General features: G+C 32.4%; 1 protein-coding gene across 2 annotated transcripts in view; it reads left to right on the top strand.

Annotated features, from left to right (window-relative positions):
* The window catches only part of LOC139511865 (uncharacterized), a 35,859-nt gene extending 18,331 nt beyond the window's left edge, over window positions 1-17,528 (top strand). For both annotated transcript variants that reach the window (XM_071298994.1, XM_071298993.1), the window contains 7 exons: window positions 1,051-1,171; window positions 5,630-5,820; window positions 7,313-7,386; window positions 8,705-8,777; window positions 13,457-13,651; window positions 15,819-16,018; window positions 17,377-17,528. In XM_071298994.1, the coding sequence (XP_071155095.1) occupies window positions 1,051-1,171; window positions 5,630-5,820; window positions 7,313-7,386; window positions 8,705-8,777; window positions 13,457-13,651; window positions 15,819-16,018; window positions 17,377-17,497 (975 nt within the window). In that variant the 3' untranslated portion in view covers window positions 17,498-17,528. The remainder of the gene's footprint in view (window positions 1-1,050; window positions 1,172-5,629; window positions 5,821-7,312; window positions 7,387-8,704; window positions 8,778-13,456; window positions 13,652-15,818; window positions 16,019-17,376) is intronic.
* Window positions 17,529-17,908: the final 380 nt, after the last annotated feature.

The raw sequence follows: 17,908 nt of genomic DNA, 5'->3' as shown, positions 1-17,908 counted from the left end.
AAAGAAAATTCAACGTGTAAACAGTTTATATAAACTATCAGTAATAAGTTCATATTTTTCAAGGGAACTAGCTACCGACATTTGGATGTAACAAAGGCTCAAACGCATCTTACTTGATATTAAAAAAGCAGATCCTTCCAAGGGATATATATTGGAATCAAATTTAAAAAATCGTGTTTTTAAATATCAAATTTATGAAAGAGAGATGCAATATACCAGAGGGACACTTAAATACATAGATCGAAAATAAACTGACAACGCCATGTCTAAAAAGAGAAAGACAATCTGACAAATCTTAGTACACAAGACACAACATAGAAATCTAGAGACTAATCCACTTGAACCCCACCCAAAATCTGGGGTGATGCAAGGTGCTCCGGAAGGGTAAGCATATCCTGCTACACATATGGCACCCGTCGTGTTACTCATGTTATAACATACCCAGTAAGTAGTATAATTCGATAGGTTACATTCGTGAAAAGGGAAAGGGATTGTAGTTACGACATAAGGAACATATCCGATATCATTTGTGAAACGGATATTCCATAACGGTCAACCAACTCGTGACGGCGTGCATAAAATTCACGAAGGAATGATTTCAATTTTACAATTTGGAAGTCTTGGTTAAATAGCTTCCTTGTTAGCAGCAACCCTATATATAAAGTAGATCATGATAGGAATAGTGTTTCAATTGGGATATATATAATTCGTATACAGGCGCTGCTGGAATTCTGCTACATAGAAATGGAAAGTTCACACGTGGGAAGTTGAAATCATCTCTTTTGTCAAAAATTTGTTTTCAACTGACCATCATTGTCAATTTCTAGATGTTAGTCAAGAAGTTTGGCAAATTCAACTGTATATGTTGTTATTTGAATTTTTCCAAGTCGATGACAATAGAGTGAATTTAAGTATTAACCAATGGAAAATTCCAATGTTTTGTCAGGCTAGGTTGACTGCATTGTATTTACTGGTATTTCAAACTATTTAAAACGCTATATTTTCAATTAGTATTACATACGGTAGTACATTTGTCATATTCTCATGCAGGTATCACCCCAGAGAATAAGACAGACAATAAATCAGAATGTAACCATAGAATCAACGCTTCCATTGATCAGCCTCGATCCTTTAGATAAACTTTCTGTTGGCATACAAATAGAAAGTACAGGTAAAAATATAAATGTTTCCGTAATAATTTCCGAATGGTGTTGATAAATAGCTCGTTCAGCATACTACGATTTTTGAAAGTTGTATTTACTGGTACAGATTTTTTTTTAAAATGCTATTATGTTATACATAACAAAACAAGTTCTATGGTTGTGGTAACAAAACAGCATTGTTCTACATCCAAAAGTTGTAAACAAGCTTCCCTTTTTATGCGATTGAAAGTATGTTGATACTTAAGAGCCCATCTGCCAGAAAACCATGCAAAACCGTCCGAATGCCACTTTTGCCAAATGAGTTCATATTTGGCACATTGGTGCACCTTAGTAATGTTATTAACCACACAAAATGTTTTGGGGAAATTTTGTTTCGATCTTGATTTTTTGGGGGCGCCATTTTTTAACAGCTGAAATTGATCGAAAACAGCAAAAATAAGCCTTTTTTGGCATAAAATTAAATAAAAAAATATGGCAACATTTATAATTTTTTGATAGTTGTTCCTAGTAATACATCACTTCAAGTGTAAGAATGCATAGAAATAACAATGCTGTCTATAAAGTGTATTTATAATCTAACTGTTTCAATATGTCTTATTTAGCCTCATGTCCAAAATGGCTGATTTTGGTCATCTTTCAGAGCCAAAATACTCCAAGACCCGTTTATTATTGTAAAACAACATATCTACTTGCAAAGTATAACTATATATACCCAATCAAAAAAAATATTAAGCTCGGCAAATAATGTTGGTGTCTAGTATATGCCACAACAAAATGGGGTAGCCTGCACATTCAAATTTTCTCAAGTTTGCTGTCTAATTTTTAACATCTGACATATGATAGGATCTGGACTTAAAGATAAGTATAACAACAAATGGAAAAGAATAAATAATGTTTCATTTAATACATTAAGAAAATAATCATACATAAATACAAATTATTCATTACAAATCTAGAGGCTCCCAGGAACCCAAATAGCTTGAATTGACAAATTGTGCACCTCAAATTAAACGATAAAAAACACATATTAAAAAAGCGATAAATTTAAAATAAGAGGTTAAACAATTCAGAATAAGTTCAGACTGTCAAAATCAGTTTTTCTGACCATTTTTGCAATTTATTCTTATATTATATTGATATAGCTGACAGATATTAGCAGAAAACTATGAATATTTGTAAATTTACACCTTCCATTTTTTCAGAAAAATTTTGGGTAGTTGAATCTTGTCATTTTGATAGTTTTTACAATATATATATACATATATGTATGATACTTCTTCTAATCCTATCAAAATAATGGTTTAATAGAGAAAACTGTAAACAGTTGCAAAAGACACAAAGAGATGAACTTTTTTTATGGCCCTTTGAGCCTAGTATGCTAACAAGGTTATATTTGCCAGGTACCTATATATCTATGTTGCTGCAATGTGGTCAATACAAACATGAAAATCATAAATGCATCTACTGCAATGTGGTCAATACAAACATGTAAATCATAAATGCATCTACTGCAATGTGGTCAATACAAACATGAAAATCATAAATGCATCTACTGCAATGTGGTCAATACAAACATGTAAATCATAAATGCATCTACTGCAATGTGTTCAATACAAACATGATAATCATAAATGCATCTAAAACTAGATGTGTCAAAGCGTCACCAATGGCCCCAGTCTCAAAAATTTGAAAATCTGCAATTCCAATACCACATGTGGACACAAACATGATGATTGTCTCACATGTAAAAAAAAACCAGCTCTAAATCCGGAGGCATATAGAAAAATGTCCATATAACTGTATTTTTAACAATTTTCAAAATTGTAAACCCTTAATTCTGGCAAAAATTACACAACGGAACGAAACTTAAACTTGATCTGTAACTCATCATGGTTAGCTCACATACCAAAAATCGAGCCCAATATGCAAAAGCATTTAGAAAAAAGGTCCATATAACTGTGATTTTTAAAAATTTCTAAAGCCAGAAATTACAGAGCCAGAAATTATAGCAAATATTAGCGTAGCAGGACGAACCTTAAACTTGATCTGTAACTCATCATGAGTAACTCACATACTAAAAATCAGCCCAACATCTGAAGGTGTTTATTAAAAAAACTCTGTATAATTGCAATCATGGTTTGTTTCGGAATGACGTAATGATGGAATTACGGAATTATGGAATTTCAGAATTTTGGACAAGGGTAAAACTATATGGCACCGCCAAAAAAATCCCATAACTAGACGAAAAACAAATTACTTAGTCTATATATACTAGTGCAGCAAAATTTATAAAGAATTTTGAATAAAATTGGATAGCTGTTAAGATTACTGTCATGACATGTATGAGGCTCTTAGTAACATCACATCCTGAGAAATAACAAAATTAAAATAAGTCATATGAATCTTCAAATTTCAATAAAGTTAAATGTGTTTTTTATACTTGAACAGCAAGAACAATAAAACAAGTGTACATTAACTTTCTTGTAAAAGAAAATCCATAACATTAAAATATTCATAAATGAAGAACTATTATTTTTTGAGACATCATCCCATGGAAGATTTAAGTGGTGTTTTAAAAATGCAAAGCTTCTGTTGCTTGTTTGATTGGTTGAAATTGTTTCTGTCAGAAGCAATATCAGTCTTCTAATCTGATGTTGATTGCTGTAAAAGTTCAGTTAGCTGTGAGTCTAGATCTGAAAACCACAAAACATACATATATAGATCAGAATGTTAGCTTTCATATTTTTTCGTTTTCTAATTTTTGGCCTTTTACATGTTTTATGGCTGAATAATGCAGTATTGGTCTTGTGCATTGTTGAAGGAGATATGGCATATGAAGACCTATAACTTTACTTGTATGTCATTTGTTCTCATTGGCAATCATACCACATTTTTTTCATATTTCTAATGTTCATTTACATGTATACCACTGACAGGAAATAAAGATGACAACTTTTTTTTTGCCATCCTTGGTGGCCATCTTGAAAATGTTTGACATCAGATAATCATCCACATATTGTGCTAATTTTTTCATTAAAGTTTTATTTAAAAAAGATAACACCAGTTATTTCATTAAAGGACAAATTTTGTGGAAGATGAAGAAAAAATGCAAGTTTGAACAAAAAATTCAAGCATGATACAGCTCTGATTTTGTAATGGGGTTAAATATTTGAAAAAGAATATGGCTTCTAACACAGAATAAATATGGTACATGTATACAGATATAGTTTAATAGATTCAGCATAAAATCAAATTAAGATTTCAAATTAAGTTAAATTTTGGACCCTTTGAACTTCAATGTAAATAAATTTCATAGCATTGCCTTACAAGAATGTGTCCATAGTACACGGATGCCCCACTCGCACTATCATTTTCTGTGTTTAGTTGACCGTGAAATTGGGGTAAAAACTCTAATTTGTCATTCAAATTAGAAAGATCATATCATAAGGCACATGTGTACTGAGTTTCAAGTTTATTGAACTTCAACTCATCAAAAACTACCTTGATCAAACACTTTAACCTGAAGCGGGACGAACGGACGGAAGGACGAACGGACGCACAGACCAGAAAATATAATGCCCCTCTACTATTGTAGGTGAGGCATAAAACTAAATACAGGTTGGATTCAGCATATATATAAATTTATTGTTAAAATCAAACACAGTTAACATGGTTAAATTGTGGACCCTGACCTGTTTTAACCAACCTGAAAACTAGGACTGAAATCATAAATCTAAGTTAAAGTACATATTTACAAATGCATATTAAGGATATTTGATTATTTCTGTATATCAAAAAAAAACATAAATATAATAGAGTTCAATTTTTGTTAAAATTTCGATCCTTTGGACCTTAAAATGTGGATAAATTCAAACCAGACCAAAATTAAAAATCTAAATATTTAACATTGGCATTTTATTTATGAAAGAACCTCAAGTATTAAATTTTTGTAGAGAATATTTTTTTTTTTAACCATTTTTGAAATCAACGTGAAACAATTTAAAATGGGGTCATTGCAACATCTTAAATTTTTAAATACATTGTTCAATTTAGCATATTAAAGAACCCAAATAATGTATTTATTTTAATTTGTTCTTGTCCTAAACCATTTGTGTAAACATGCATGAACTATTTGCCATTGGACATAAGAAACCAACAACCAATCAATTAATCTATGAGTCTCAGGAGTAGGGTCGTGCAATCACAAACGCATTTAGCACTGCTCTAATTAAGTTATGCGTGCCGTGTATCATTCCAGGTGCTTATTATCTAATGGTTGTCACTAGTTGCTATTTGCCATGTTGTTTTCACGATTAATATGTTTTAATGAGTTTCTTTGGTAAAGTGTACCCACAGACCTCCACATATGGTAAGACTTATTTGATGTAGGCATTAAGAGATCCGCATTTGATCATTGAATGACTACAGGAACTATAAAAACAAATTATCGTTTATTATCATTCTAGGTCGTAATGTTACAAAGTGCGCTTACAGTTTTGAATTAGATTCCTCAACAGGAAAGTACACAACTAAAATTCCTGTTCATATACTACCACACTCTTTTTACAAGCTTTCTGACACATTAATATTTAGACGACTAAAGAATCTGAATTACCCAATGTTTTACGATTACAGTCTACCGATCGTCCACATTGGTGTAAGTATATGTATAGCATGTAGTAATTGATACACGGAAATAGTTTACAGATATGGGCAAATTTATACCTTTATAAAAATAAAGAGATGATTTATGATTGCTTATTAGTCAAATATCCGACAAAGTTCAAATGAAGCTGAAGGACGCTTCCGGGTGCGGGAATTTCTCGCTACATTAGAGACCTGTTGGTGACCTTCTGCTGTTGTTTTTTTCTATGGTCGGGTTGTTGTCTCTTTGGCACATTCCCCATTTCCATTCTCAATTTTAAATATAAACAAGCATACGGCATTCAACAATCAAAATAATTAAAACCTTAGACATGTAGTCGGTGACCTCTATTAAACAAAATATTATTCAACATGTTCAAATATTTATTCAAATATGTATTACTCCCCACCACATTACTATTAGATTTTCGATGCTAACAACTCCGTCATATGTTGCCATCATTTACTTATTGTTCTTAAGGAGATAACTGTTTTGTATTTATTAGCTCCGACGGCAACAATCGGTGATTTGATTGTCGCAAATTAAGTTTACTGGCGATGTATTTGAGGAGACAGTAAACGGGTATTTGCAACCATCAATTCACTATTTGATGCTGTCGAAGCTTAACATACAATATTGGTATTTCCATTCTAATGAAACTGACAGAAAACAACTACAAATGATGAATTCGAAATCTGTCATACGTCGCATGCGCTTGCGCTTACATTTTCATAGCATCATGACATGAAAATTGGCGACGTTATCCAAATAAAATGAACCGTACAAGTGGTTTTGCATTAGAACAAGGATTATATTCTCAATGACATATCAATAAAAAACACTGTTCAGTACTCCAACAGCTGTTTTCGTTTCGGTGCGATAAACAGGTTCACAGTTCCCGTTGTAATAAAGTCGAAACGAAACAGATATAGAATTGGTAACGTTTCAAGGAACGCTTTTGCGAAAATTAGCAAAAGTATCTAGAACATATATTAATACTATACATTCCCCAGTACACAATAACACACAGTAAATAACAAAGATAACATAAGCAGATATAAGAATAGGTATATTGAGACACATCGCATTGTCAAATATGATGTAACATGATTTGTATTAGGAAATACAACACGCAGCTCTCTTAATAAAAGCTGTTTAATAACGTGGTTTTGTGTAACTGTTTACTTGCACGGTGGCTTATGTATAATTGTTCTGTTCAAGTATAACAACTAGGAAGGACTAATATGCTTGTGCATAATTCTAAAAGACCTTTTACATTTTCAACAGCAAAACCATTGTATCATCGAAAACTTTTTATATCTTGGAGGTCCAATAACGTGCTTCATGTTCACCATCTCTGGATCTAACCATTTCCGTTCAATATAAAATTAACTTAAATTTAACATGTTTAATACATTTACCTAAAATGGAACATTTCATCCCCACGGATACATCAACGTTAATTCATTAAAAGAAATGTATTATAGCTTATATTCTTTTAAAGCCTTACATCACTGCACATGATGCTTTTAGTTCCTGTAAGTTAGAGGGGAACAGTGTTCGAGTGTTTGATAATTCGTGAGTAGCATTTTAATATGATATTCCATTCGACCTTTCCAATAACTATTTTTATCTAATAATAGAGCTTCCTTTCATTTTAACATAAGGTACGAAGGAACGTAAAGGAATCATGTATTTTATTCCCACGATATCACCGAATGACTTATTCCAATCCAATTAAAGGGGCATTTTTTCTGAATTAAATACATCTTACATAGTGTTAATGAAAAGAAAAATAGTGTATAGTACAATGCACCATTACTTTATAGTTGTTGTTCATGTTAACAATGATTATACACACATTTACGAGGTAGTTTTTCACGCATTCTTTTTGGGAATGGTTAAACCATTAACATTCAATATGAAATTCTCGGAGCACGATACTCTAAATTAGAAACCAAATTTCAGAACTATTTTTATCTATATTTAGGTATCAAAGTTAATTTAAAAAAAAATGATTTAAAATGCTCACCCATACAAGAAAAATGTTATAAAAAAAAATTTACCATACAATAGACCACTTTCGAGTTCATCCGTCACCTGAAAAACTCGTCAATTATACGCGCTTTTGTCGCGTTATTTACAAGATAGACGGGCTCGCTTGTATCCCTGCACTATACACGTACATCAAGCGTCCGAGTGATCGTCGTTGTGCAGGATTAGCTAGAAATAAAGTTTGTTTTTAGGTACTTAATCACAATTCCCTATTGACAGCGGTGCAGATTGTCAATCATGAGAACTTAACTTGCCGAATTATTCGTGCAATATAGCTTTATAGTTTTTCAACCACTCGCTCAACATTGAAACGGAAGTCACGACGCACCTAAACGCACGAGTAACGTTCACTAAAACCAAAGTTTTTGATGGAAATGCATCGAACTCGAAAGTTGTCTATTGAAACAAAGTCAGTATTCATATACGATAAATACTTTTTTGAGACCAACCCTTACATTTTACGCTCTTCTGTCGGTATCGTTGTTAACTGCAGGTGTTACCAGTTGTTGAAATGGTACTTTACGCCTATCCGGATCCAAACATACAGATATAGAAACGTTGAGAATAACTGAATTGTTCTTATATGACAATACAAAAAAATATAAAGACTATTATTTTAAAGATTAAATGTGTGAATTGCAAATTAAAGTTTGCCACAGCATACATGTCTTTTTTTCTCATGGAAAATACTGTACTTAACTAAAACGTTATGAAAATATCGCCATTGATATGATAACAAAAGTTATTTTTGTGCCTTTTGTATAAGTAATTATATCCTATATCCTTCTACAATGCAAAATTGTACAATTAGCATGTCGTTGAAACACCTACTTAATTACAGGATTTTAGGTATCCCACTGGGAGAGTACTTATATTTGATTCTTTATCGAACAAATGACGTGCCTACTATGGAGGTACGTTTATATTTGTTTACATTAATACACATCATTTTACTTTCTGAAAAATGTGCGAGTCTTTTGCCTGTTACCAAATCATATAAAAAAACACACTTCTCATGGACTATTAATTGATATAAGTAGAACTATTTTTCGATATTGGACACTTTAATAATTAAAATAATTGCGTCTTATCCAACAGGACATTGTGCTTATGAATATGTTATAATAATTAATTGACATTGTTACGTGTAACTTTGATAAACAACACGTATCTTCTCGGGAATGTCGTTGAGATTATATTCTTAATTTACAAATACAATAGTTTATTTACACATTTTCAGGTTCTTTTAAAATATTTAAAAATTAAACTTAAAACATTGTAAAAATGAATGTGATTTCATGTAGGACAATTGACATGTAATTTTATTATTGGATGCTAAATAGTTTATTTACACATTGTCAGGTTCTTTTAAAATATTTATAAATTAAACTTTAAACATTGTAAAAGTTAATGTGATTTCATGTAGGACAATTGACATGTAATTGTATTATTGCATTGCGTTTATATGTAGTTACTGTAGTTTTTTCATCAATCTATTAAATGTGTGTAACGCAGTCTTTGGTAACATACTTGACATATATATGTGTCGAAATGGCTCTTGTATCAGGTTTAAAAGCTCCATTGAAGAACCAAGAAAGGACAACAAAACAAAACACAATCTCAAAGGAAAACGTACAATGAGGGGGACACAATGAGCATAAGCTTATTTTTTTCTTACTATAAGATATATTTCACATTTACCGTTTATGAAAATTGAATGTATGTATTTAAAAAAAGTCACTGTTTTGAGTATATTAATAGTTATCAAAGGTACCATATGGAACGCCACAGCTGTCTTATATATATATATGTGGAACTCTGATATTACTTTATGTTGTTTTATTATTACTTAATGATATTTTGTCTTTACTTAATATGGTTTTGACATTACGTAATGATGTTGTAATGTAACTCAATATGGAATAGTCAATACTTAATGATATTTCGAAATTACGCGATATGGTTTCGTATTGACTTGATATAGTTATGTCATTACTCAATATGGTTTTGTCATTACTCGATGTGGTTTCACCATTATTTAATATGGTTGTGTCATTAGTCAATGTGGCTTGCACATTACTTGATGTGTATGTGACTTAACGTAATATAGTTGTTTCATTACATGATGTGGTTTTGTTATTTCGTAATGATGATTTGTCTATTCTTTATATGGTTTTAACATTACTTAATGATGTTTCAAAATTTGACGAATTTACACTACTTGATGTGTTTGTTTCATTATTTGATGTGTTCTTGTCATTCTTTGATGAGGTCATATTCTTTGATGTGGTTATCCCAATACTTGATGAGGTAAAACCACCTGACCAATTCGGAAAAACCTGTTCTATTTTTAGATAGATTTCCATGTTGTACGTGCCTTGAATGCGTGTGGCCATCCATCTAATTAGTGTTCAAATTAAAATTGGGGTTAATGTTTGAGTTAAACTTTGAGTTAGTTTTCGAATTCAAGTCATGCTTAGAATTAAAGTTCTAGTTAGCATTGAGTTTCGAGTTGGGCGTCGAGTTTGAGTCGCACACTTTTGTTTAATATGCTTTGGATGGGTATCGCCAAAGTAAAAGTTCAAATTAAAGTTACAGTGGTTGTTCAGAGCTATTTGGTAGGAAAAAGGGGAACGGCAGACAATAATAAAAATAAAATAAAATCCTAAAACTTTTATAGTATTTCGGACATAATTAGGATATCCCCAAACCACTTGGTCCTGTTATTTGATCGGAAGTTCTCAAATAGAAGCAGTATTATAATATATTTTTTGAATAGTCCACGGAACGCTGTGTCTCGCCTGATATTGCTGCTTTCAGTGTAAAAGCGTAATGTTGATCGGCTGTACATTCATCGGTCAAAAAAATTAGATTTTTTTCTGTAGATGCTTTTTCTTGATATTGAGGAAAAACTCCTATACAAGTTTTAAAACACTTCATGAAGGTAATAAATTTATTATGTCAAAACAGTTTAATTCGGTTTTATTTAACTAAAACAAAACTGATTTTCAACAATGAGCAAAACCCATACTCCATAGTAAGCTATAAAGGGTTCCGAAATGACGCCACTTTCGACGACTTTATTGTGTCTCACTGCCTCTACATTGATGTCGCAGACTCGACACAAATCAAAAGACTAATATTATTTTGTTTACTAATGAGACACTTCAAATCAACTCACACTTAAATCACAGGAAAATTGGGGGAGGGGGCTCTGACTAAGCGAAAAAGCATCAATACTATAAAATAAGAAGTCTCCGATTTTTTTTTTAGCGTTAATGATCATTTAAACATATACGAATATCAATCTTTTACTTTTAATCAATTGAATTCTCTAATCTATCTCGCACTAATTGAAAAATACACTTTTTAGAATATCTGTTTCACATGTGACGACGAACATGTTCCAGGTGTCGTAACCATAAAATTCTATCTTTCACTCGAATGTGAACTTCGAAATAAAACCAAATCACTCGGTTTGTAATTTTGCGAATAACACGACGGGTGCCACACGTTGAGCCGAATCTCCTTACCTTTCTGGGGAACCCGAGATCACACCGATGGATTTAATTAACCCAGTCATACCGATCTATTGAGTAAGCCAATTTAACTGTTTTTTAAGTCACTGCAACTTTACCGCAACTGAAAGTTGGGGGCATAGTGTTTAACCCCTGTCCGTCCGTCCGTCCGTCTTTCCGTCCCATTATGGGTATATAGTTATTCCGCATAACTCCTCCAACAGTTTGAATCCTAGGAAGTTTTCTCTTTACTATCTGTTTGTACATATATTGAAGGTGTGCTGCCTGTGGTCAGGGTTAAATTTTTATTAATATGTGCTCTTTTGGAAGAAAGTTGAACTTTGTCATTTTGGGGGTATACGCGGTTAAATGAGTGGAGTGCGGGGCATCACTTTGTCTAGTTTACATTTTTTTCTCGTGTTGTCCTGTTACACTACTGTTACAGTCCGATGTTCGCTCACATACATGTTAAACTCCGCCACGTGCACTTTCTTTATGTACCTGCCCCAAATCAGGAGCATGAAGTTAGTTGTCGTTGTATACATATGTGTCATATTTGTTTTTTTTTGGTAAAAAAGACCGTTAGTTTTTTCGTTTTATTTTTCACATAGTGCATGGTGGTCTTTTGTAGCTGACTATACGGAGTGTTGAAGGCTGTACGGTTGCCTATATATGATTTCTACATCCACAGCTTCTAAACTCTGGTGGATAGTTGTCTCATTGGCAATCACACCACATCTAACTTTATTTCCACTTCTATGTTGCGTTTTGTATACTGCAACATTTTTTTTATTTAGTACGCATATCCCGGAGCCTCCTTTCGGAAGCCCGAGCAAAAGCCCTTGTTACGCGATAGAAAATTTAATTAAGAATCAAAAAGACATATAAAATAGCTCCAATTTCAACTCGAAATCTTAATTAATCCAAAATGAGACTTAAATTCGAATCTTACTCAAACTCTTCCTCAAGAAGTGACTCAAATTCAAAGTTGTAACTAGAACTCTGCCATTACATGTAAATTAAACTCGAAGTCCAACTCGAAACTCAATGCTAACTAGAACTTTAATTCGAAGCATGACTTGAATTCGAAAACAAACTCAAAGTTTAACTTAAACATTAACCCCAACTTTAATTTGAACACTAATTAGATGGATGGCCACCCACATTCAAGGCACATACAACATGAAAATCTATCTAAATAGTCTAATACGGTAGGTCACATAAATATACAATCTAAATTTGAATTATGCATTCATTAATTTCGAGGTATTGTTAACATAAAAAAATCGTGTATATATATATATATATATATATATTGTTATATACTAAATATATGTATGTTCTTATCGGTTATTTTCGGTCCTTTCCGGCTCTTTTAGATATTTTTCGGTTCATTTCGGCTCTTTTTTGTAAATCATCGCTCTTTTTTGAAAGTCGTCACAACCCCTGATAACTATTAGCCAAAACTAAAATGTAACATATGACTGTAAGTCCATCCTCCCATCATACACAACTCTATAATTAGACTTGTTTTTATGTCAGTTGATTTGATTTTTTTTTGGTTCATATGGGTACATTGTGAAATACAGCTCGAAATCACGTTTACTCTTTTCACTTATGTGTTGACATGAATTATCATTGATATGGTCATATCTAAAAATTAAAAAAAACTTTAAAGTTTTGAAATACTCAGGCTTTTCTACCTCAGGAATATATTACCTTAGCTATATTTGGCAAAACTTTTAGGAATTTTGGTCCTCATTGCTCTTAAACTTCGTACTTTATTTGGCAAAACTTTTAGGAATTTTGGTCCTCATTGCTCTCAAACTTCGTACTTTATTTGGCTCTTTTTAACTTTTTTGGATTCGGGCGTCACTGAAGAGTTTTTTGTAGACCAAACGCACGTCTGGCGTAAATACAAAATGTAATCCTGGTATCTATGACAAGTTTATTTTATATTCCTTCAATAACGGTCATACTAATGCTGTTTTTGTTAACTTATTCTGTTTAAAGCAGTATTTGTATTATCTCTGCGAATCTATTTATTTTCGTAATAAATCAAATCTAACTAATAGGTTGAAGTTAAACGTCAGATGAACGGCATGGAAATGGTAACATGTGGTGTATTTGTTAAAGAAGGAAATGATGCTGTACAAATAGATGTTTGTGAGAAAACGACGTCACAATTTGTTCCGAAAGTAAAATATCTATCCAAGTCAGCTGAACGAACAATAGTTGTACAGCAATCAGACAACGGTTTACGTTTCGTAGTAAGTTGATTTGTATCATAATACAATAAGAAAAAACATGTAAAAGCGGTAACAACATTGTAATATATTTAGCAAGATTTTTAGGTAAAAATTTTTAGTATGGTCATAAATTTATACTCTACAATTGGTTTTCACTTTCAAACATTTATTTGTCATTAATGTTAAACTTTAATTTCATAAAGAACATATATAGTTCACTGTTTAAAATCCATATGCCTTCAATTTCATGCTATACTACCTTCATTTACTTAAAACTTTAACTAAATATAGAACGAACGGAAAGTATCATAAATAATTAGAATAAAAACAGACACATACAGATGAAGAAACCCTATCGATAATTTGAGCTACATACATGAAAAGGTATGGCAATTTTTGCTCTTCTTGTTGCTTCAAATTTGCTCACACAAATCAAATCTTGCAACAAAATGTGTTTGATGATAATGTATTAAGACACTTTGTATTACCACTGTAAATGAAACTTTTGTACTTAACAATTATACACAACATAAACATACACTGGTCCATGTGTTTTGCAGGACAAGTCCATCCGACTTATTAATACTAGTATCTATAATACTAAAATTACGAGGTCCAATTTGTCAGCCGTCATCACGTAAAAACGACGAATCACAGAATTCAACTTTATATATAACTAATATAGTACAAAGGTGTAGATTAAAAATTACACCACTCCAGGCCCTTTTGTTTTCCACGTAATTAATATTGCCAATAATTAAGAAGTTCCGGGTCGAGTCCGCTACCGATACCAATAGTATATTCACATGTTATCTATTACCTTATCTGTTCGTTCCGCATCTGACAGGCGCACAACCAAACGTTGTATTCAGGATTAATATGCTATATACACGGGTCATAACCACAGGGTTGACACTACCAAATTGTCAAATTGTTACCTATTGTAGTATTTTAATCAGTAAGATTTTCTAAGATAGCAATACGAATACTAAAAATCTGGACTAAAAATAAGGCGTATAGGTACAGTTTTCAATTTGTTAGTGGGCATGACGTAAAACAGCGAAACAAAGAATTCAACTTTATTTATAACTTATATAGGACAATGCTGTTGATTAAAAAATACTCCATTCCAGGACCTTTTGTTTTCCAAATAATTAATATTATTGTTTCAGTTCGACGGGTTCAAACAGAAAGACTTGAAAGCAGAGAAAAACTGTGTATCTTATAATCGGCATGACTTTATCAGATGACAATACTAATACTAAAATAAGGCTTGCGCATAGTTATATACTTTAATTCAGTCACGGACCCGTGATATCACGGGTGTGTTCTAGTTAAGATAAAAATGCACAATGAATTGAATGCTTACATACTTTTAAATAGAGTTGAAACGATCAAGACAATAAAAGTTTATTCTACTTTTTATTCAGTGTTTGTTAATCGCAAGATAATTAAGTTTGTGACCGAAGTTTATTAGCTGGTGAAAATGATAGACAATCAACACATAACCATGGACTAGGGAATAGTTGTATAGTTATCACAAGTCTTAATCCGACCAGCAGTAAAGCCTTGCAAAAGGGGAGGCTTTTTGGCTGGGCGGGATCTGATGATGGCCCTACCATATTGTATTTATTGTTAATATGCTCTCATCCTGACTGAACATGCATAATATATTTGCCACTGGAAGTTAGGCAACCAACAATCAATTAATCAATCATAATCATGGGGCAGGAGAAAAAGGTTAATTTATAGAACAATTGATGCTTATTTATTTGTGTTTATATAACCATGCGTTCCCATTTGTTAATTGAACTTTTCCAAACTAGTTGTTTAAATATTTGGTGCTTTAAATTTGTTTTTTAAGAATCAAAGTCTATTAATTACCTTTCAGTTCACGTATGTTTACTATCTTGCACATGTTACATGACAGTTTCCCCCTCACACTTGCCCTGTGCGGTGGCCAATGTTCTAATGAGAGGTTTCGTAGCTAAGATCATTGCATAAGAATTGCATTACGCGAAACTTTTCAATAGTATTACATTTCTACAGATGTCGATATGATAAGGGATTTTCTTCTAAACGAAAGAACATGTACACTTGTTTGAAAATAAAAGTTTGCCATTAATTAATATGAGATATATTCATGTTTATGAAGTATCATATGACTTTGCATTTCAATTAACTACAGATAACAGTTTTAACTGGTTCAAATATAACAGTGGACATCAACAGATCATATGTGGACATGAATGTAACTTTGTCAATAATCAATAGAGATCTTAATCCTCCTGGTGGAATTTGTGGGAATGAAACTTGGTCAGACATTCCTGGTATTGGTTATGTGTCCAGCAAAGGACAAAAAAAGTCGGCGTTTTTGCAAACATGGACGTAGGTGGTTTGTTCAACTATATGATGTCTATGAATACAGTTTAGAATTACATAAAATGCACAAACTTTCAAATTGAAATATTTAAAATAAAAAAATAATGAAATCACTAGCCAGTCAACACTAAGGTCGTGAGTTCGAGACCCGCTCATGCTAGTGCACTTGACTCCAATCTTAATTGACTAGGATTGTCAGTTTTCCTATCGAAGGTCGGCAGTTTTCGCCGGGCACTCCGGCGTCCCTCACCAATAAAAACTGTCCGCTAAGCAATAGCCGCAAAACAGTGTTTAAAAATGGCGTTAAAACACAAAAAAATCAAATTGAACCAGCAAGCCTTACAAAATTCGACGAAAGAGCAAACAATATAGTTGTACCAAATTTAGCAGTAACCGATAACAATGAATAACTTGACCTTAAAAAAGGGAAAATATAGCGTATTATTTAATGAATTTGAAACTGATCTATAGAAGCCAAAATCAATTAAGATTCTTCGACATTTTATTTTGACATAAACACTAAATAAACATACTGAGTAAATCTATTCATAAAAAACCTGCTTAATTAATGTACAAAATAATAAACGACAACCACCTGAATTACAGGCTCCTGACTGTAGCGGGGTTAAACTAGTTTGAAGGCACATACCCTTCCCTTATCCGGAACGGTGTAACAACCTATCAACATAAGACCAAACTATAAACATCAGTAAAACTAGGGTTACCTCAGCAGTTTAATACAAATAGAATATATCAACCAAAAACATAGTGTACGCGCATTTAACATTCAATTTGACTTAGTATAGATCATATATACACGCCTAGCTAACAGACATCTGCCAATGCTCAGTTTTACTTTCTGTTCTGAAAATGGTTTCGGTAGCTTCGGTATTTGTTGTTGTGAACGTCAGAAGTATTTGGGGCAGAGCTTTCATTGGTTAACATATTAATTTTAGAACAGAAAGTAAAAGTCCAGGTCTTGAAGTCATAAAACTTTCGAGTTAGTTTTTTGTACTCGTACTTTAAAATCAACCAATCAAAATGCTGGATTTCATGTTTCGTGCAAGATTTTTGTGCTCCGAGCACTGAGCAAAGTTTTATGACTTGAACCCCTGATAGACGAAAGGAAGAGCAATGAACAGTACTTTTATAAGATGGATTCGAGCTAATTGAGAACAGACACGCTAGATACTTTTTTAAAAATGAATGTATATGTCTACTAATTAAAAAATAAATAATACGCTTATTCATTATAGATCATCGTGCTTTATTATTGATAGTATTTTCTGTTGAGGGGCATATTTGTATGTTCAAGTTGCTTGGTTTCGCATGTTAAGTGACTGGCACATATATGTTCTTTACAGGTTAACCAAAGGCAACAGCTCATTCGATGCTGCCATTCCTTCTGGATCACAGAACATTATCAGTGATATTGGATACTGTAAATGTGCGTCAAATTTGGTGTCCTGTGGTACAACAATATAAAATAAAATTAATTGAAGATTTGTGTACGAAAGAGTTATTTCATTTTTCATATGTTTGCGTACAATTTGTCTTTTTTGTGTCAATTAGTCTTCTTTGTTTTATCTTACCAACATCATGTGTACCAATCAATGCAATATAGTGCTAACAACAACTGAAAAGACTGAAAATAATCGTGAAGTCTTGTTCTGAGTTGAAGTTATTTTTTCTTATCATTTCTTTTCAATTTAATGTATTGTTCTTGACAATTCAACATGTTGTTTTGTATGCGGAAATAACAATTTCTAAACAGTATAAACAGAGACCGAATAAATCGTTATTGACTGCAATGCGGAATATGTCAAATAGACAACAATACGATCAAAGAGTATATAACAGCCAAAGGCCATCAATTGGTCTTCAACGCAGCCTCAG

The sequence above is a fragment of the Mytilus edulis genome, chromosome 2, assembly GCF_963676685.1.
Source record: "Mytilus edulis chromosome 2, xbMytEdul2.2, whole genome shotgun sequence".
Classification (NCBI taxonomy): domain Eukaryota; kingdom Metazoa; phylum Mollusca; class Bivalvia; order Mytilida; family Mytilidae; genus Mytilus; species Mytilus edulis.
The sequence above is the reverse complement of the archived record's forward strand: the minus strand, read 5'-3'. Positions and strand labels throughout refer to the sequence as shown.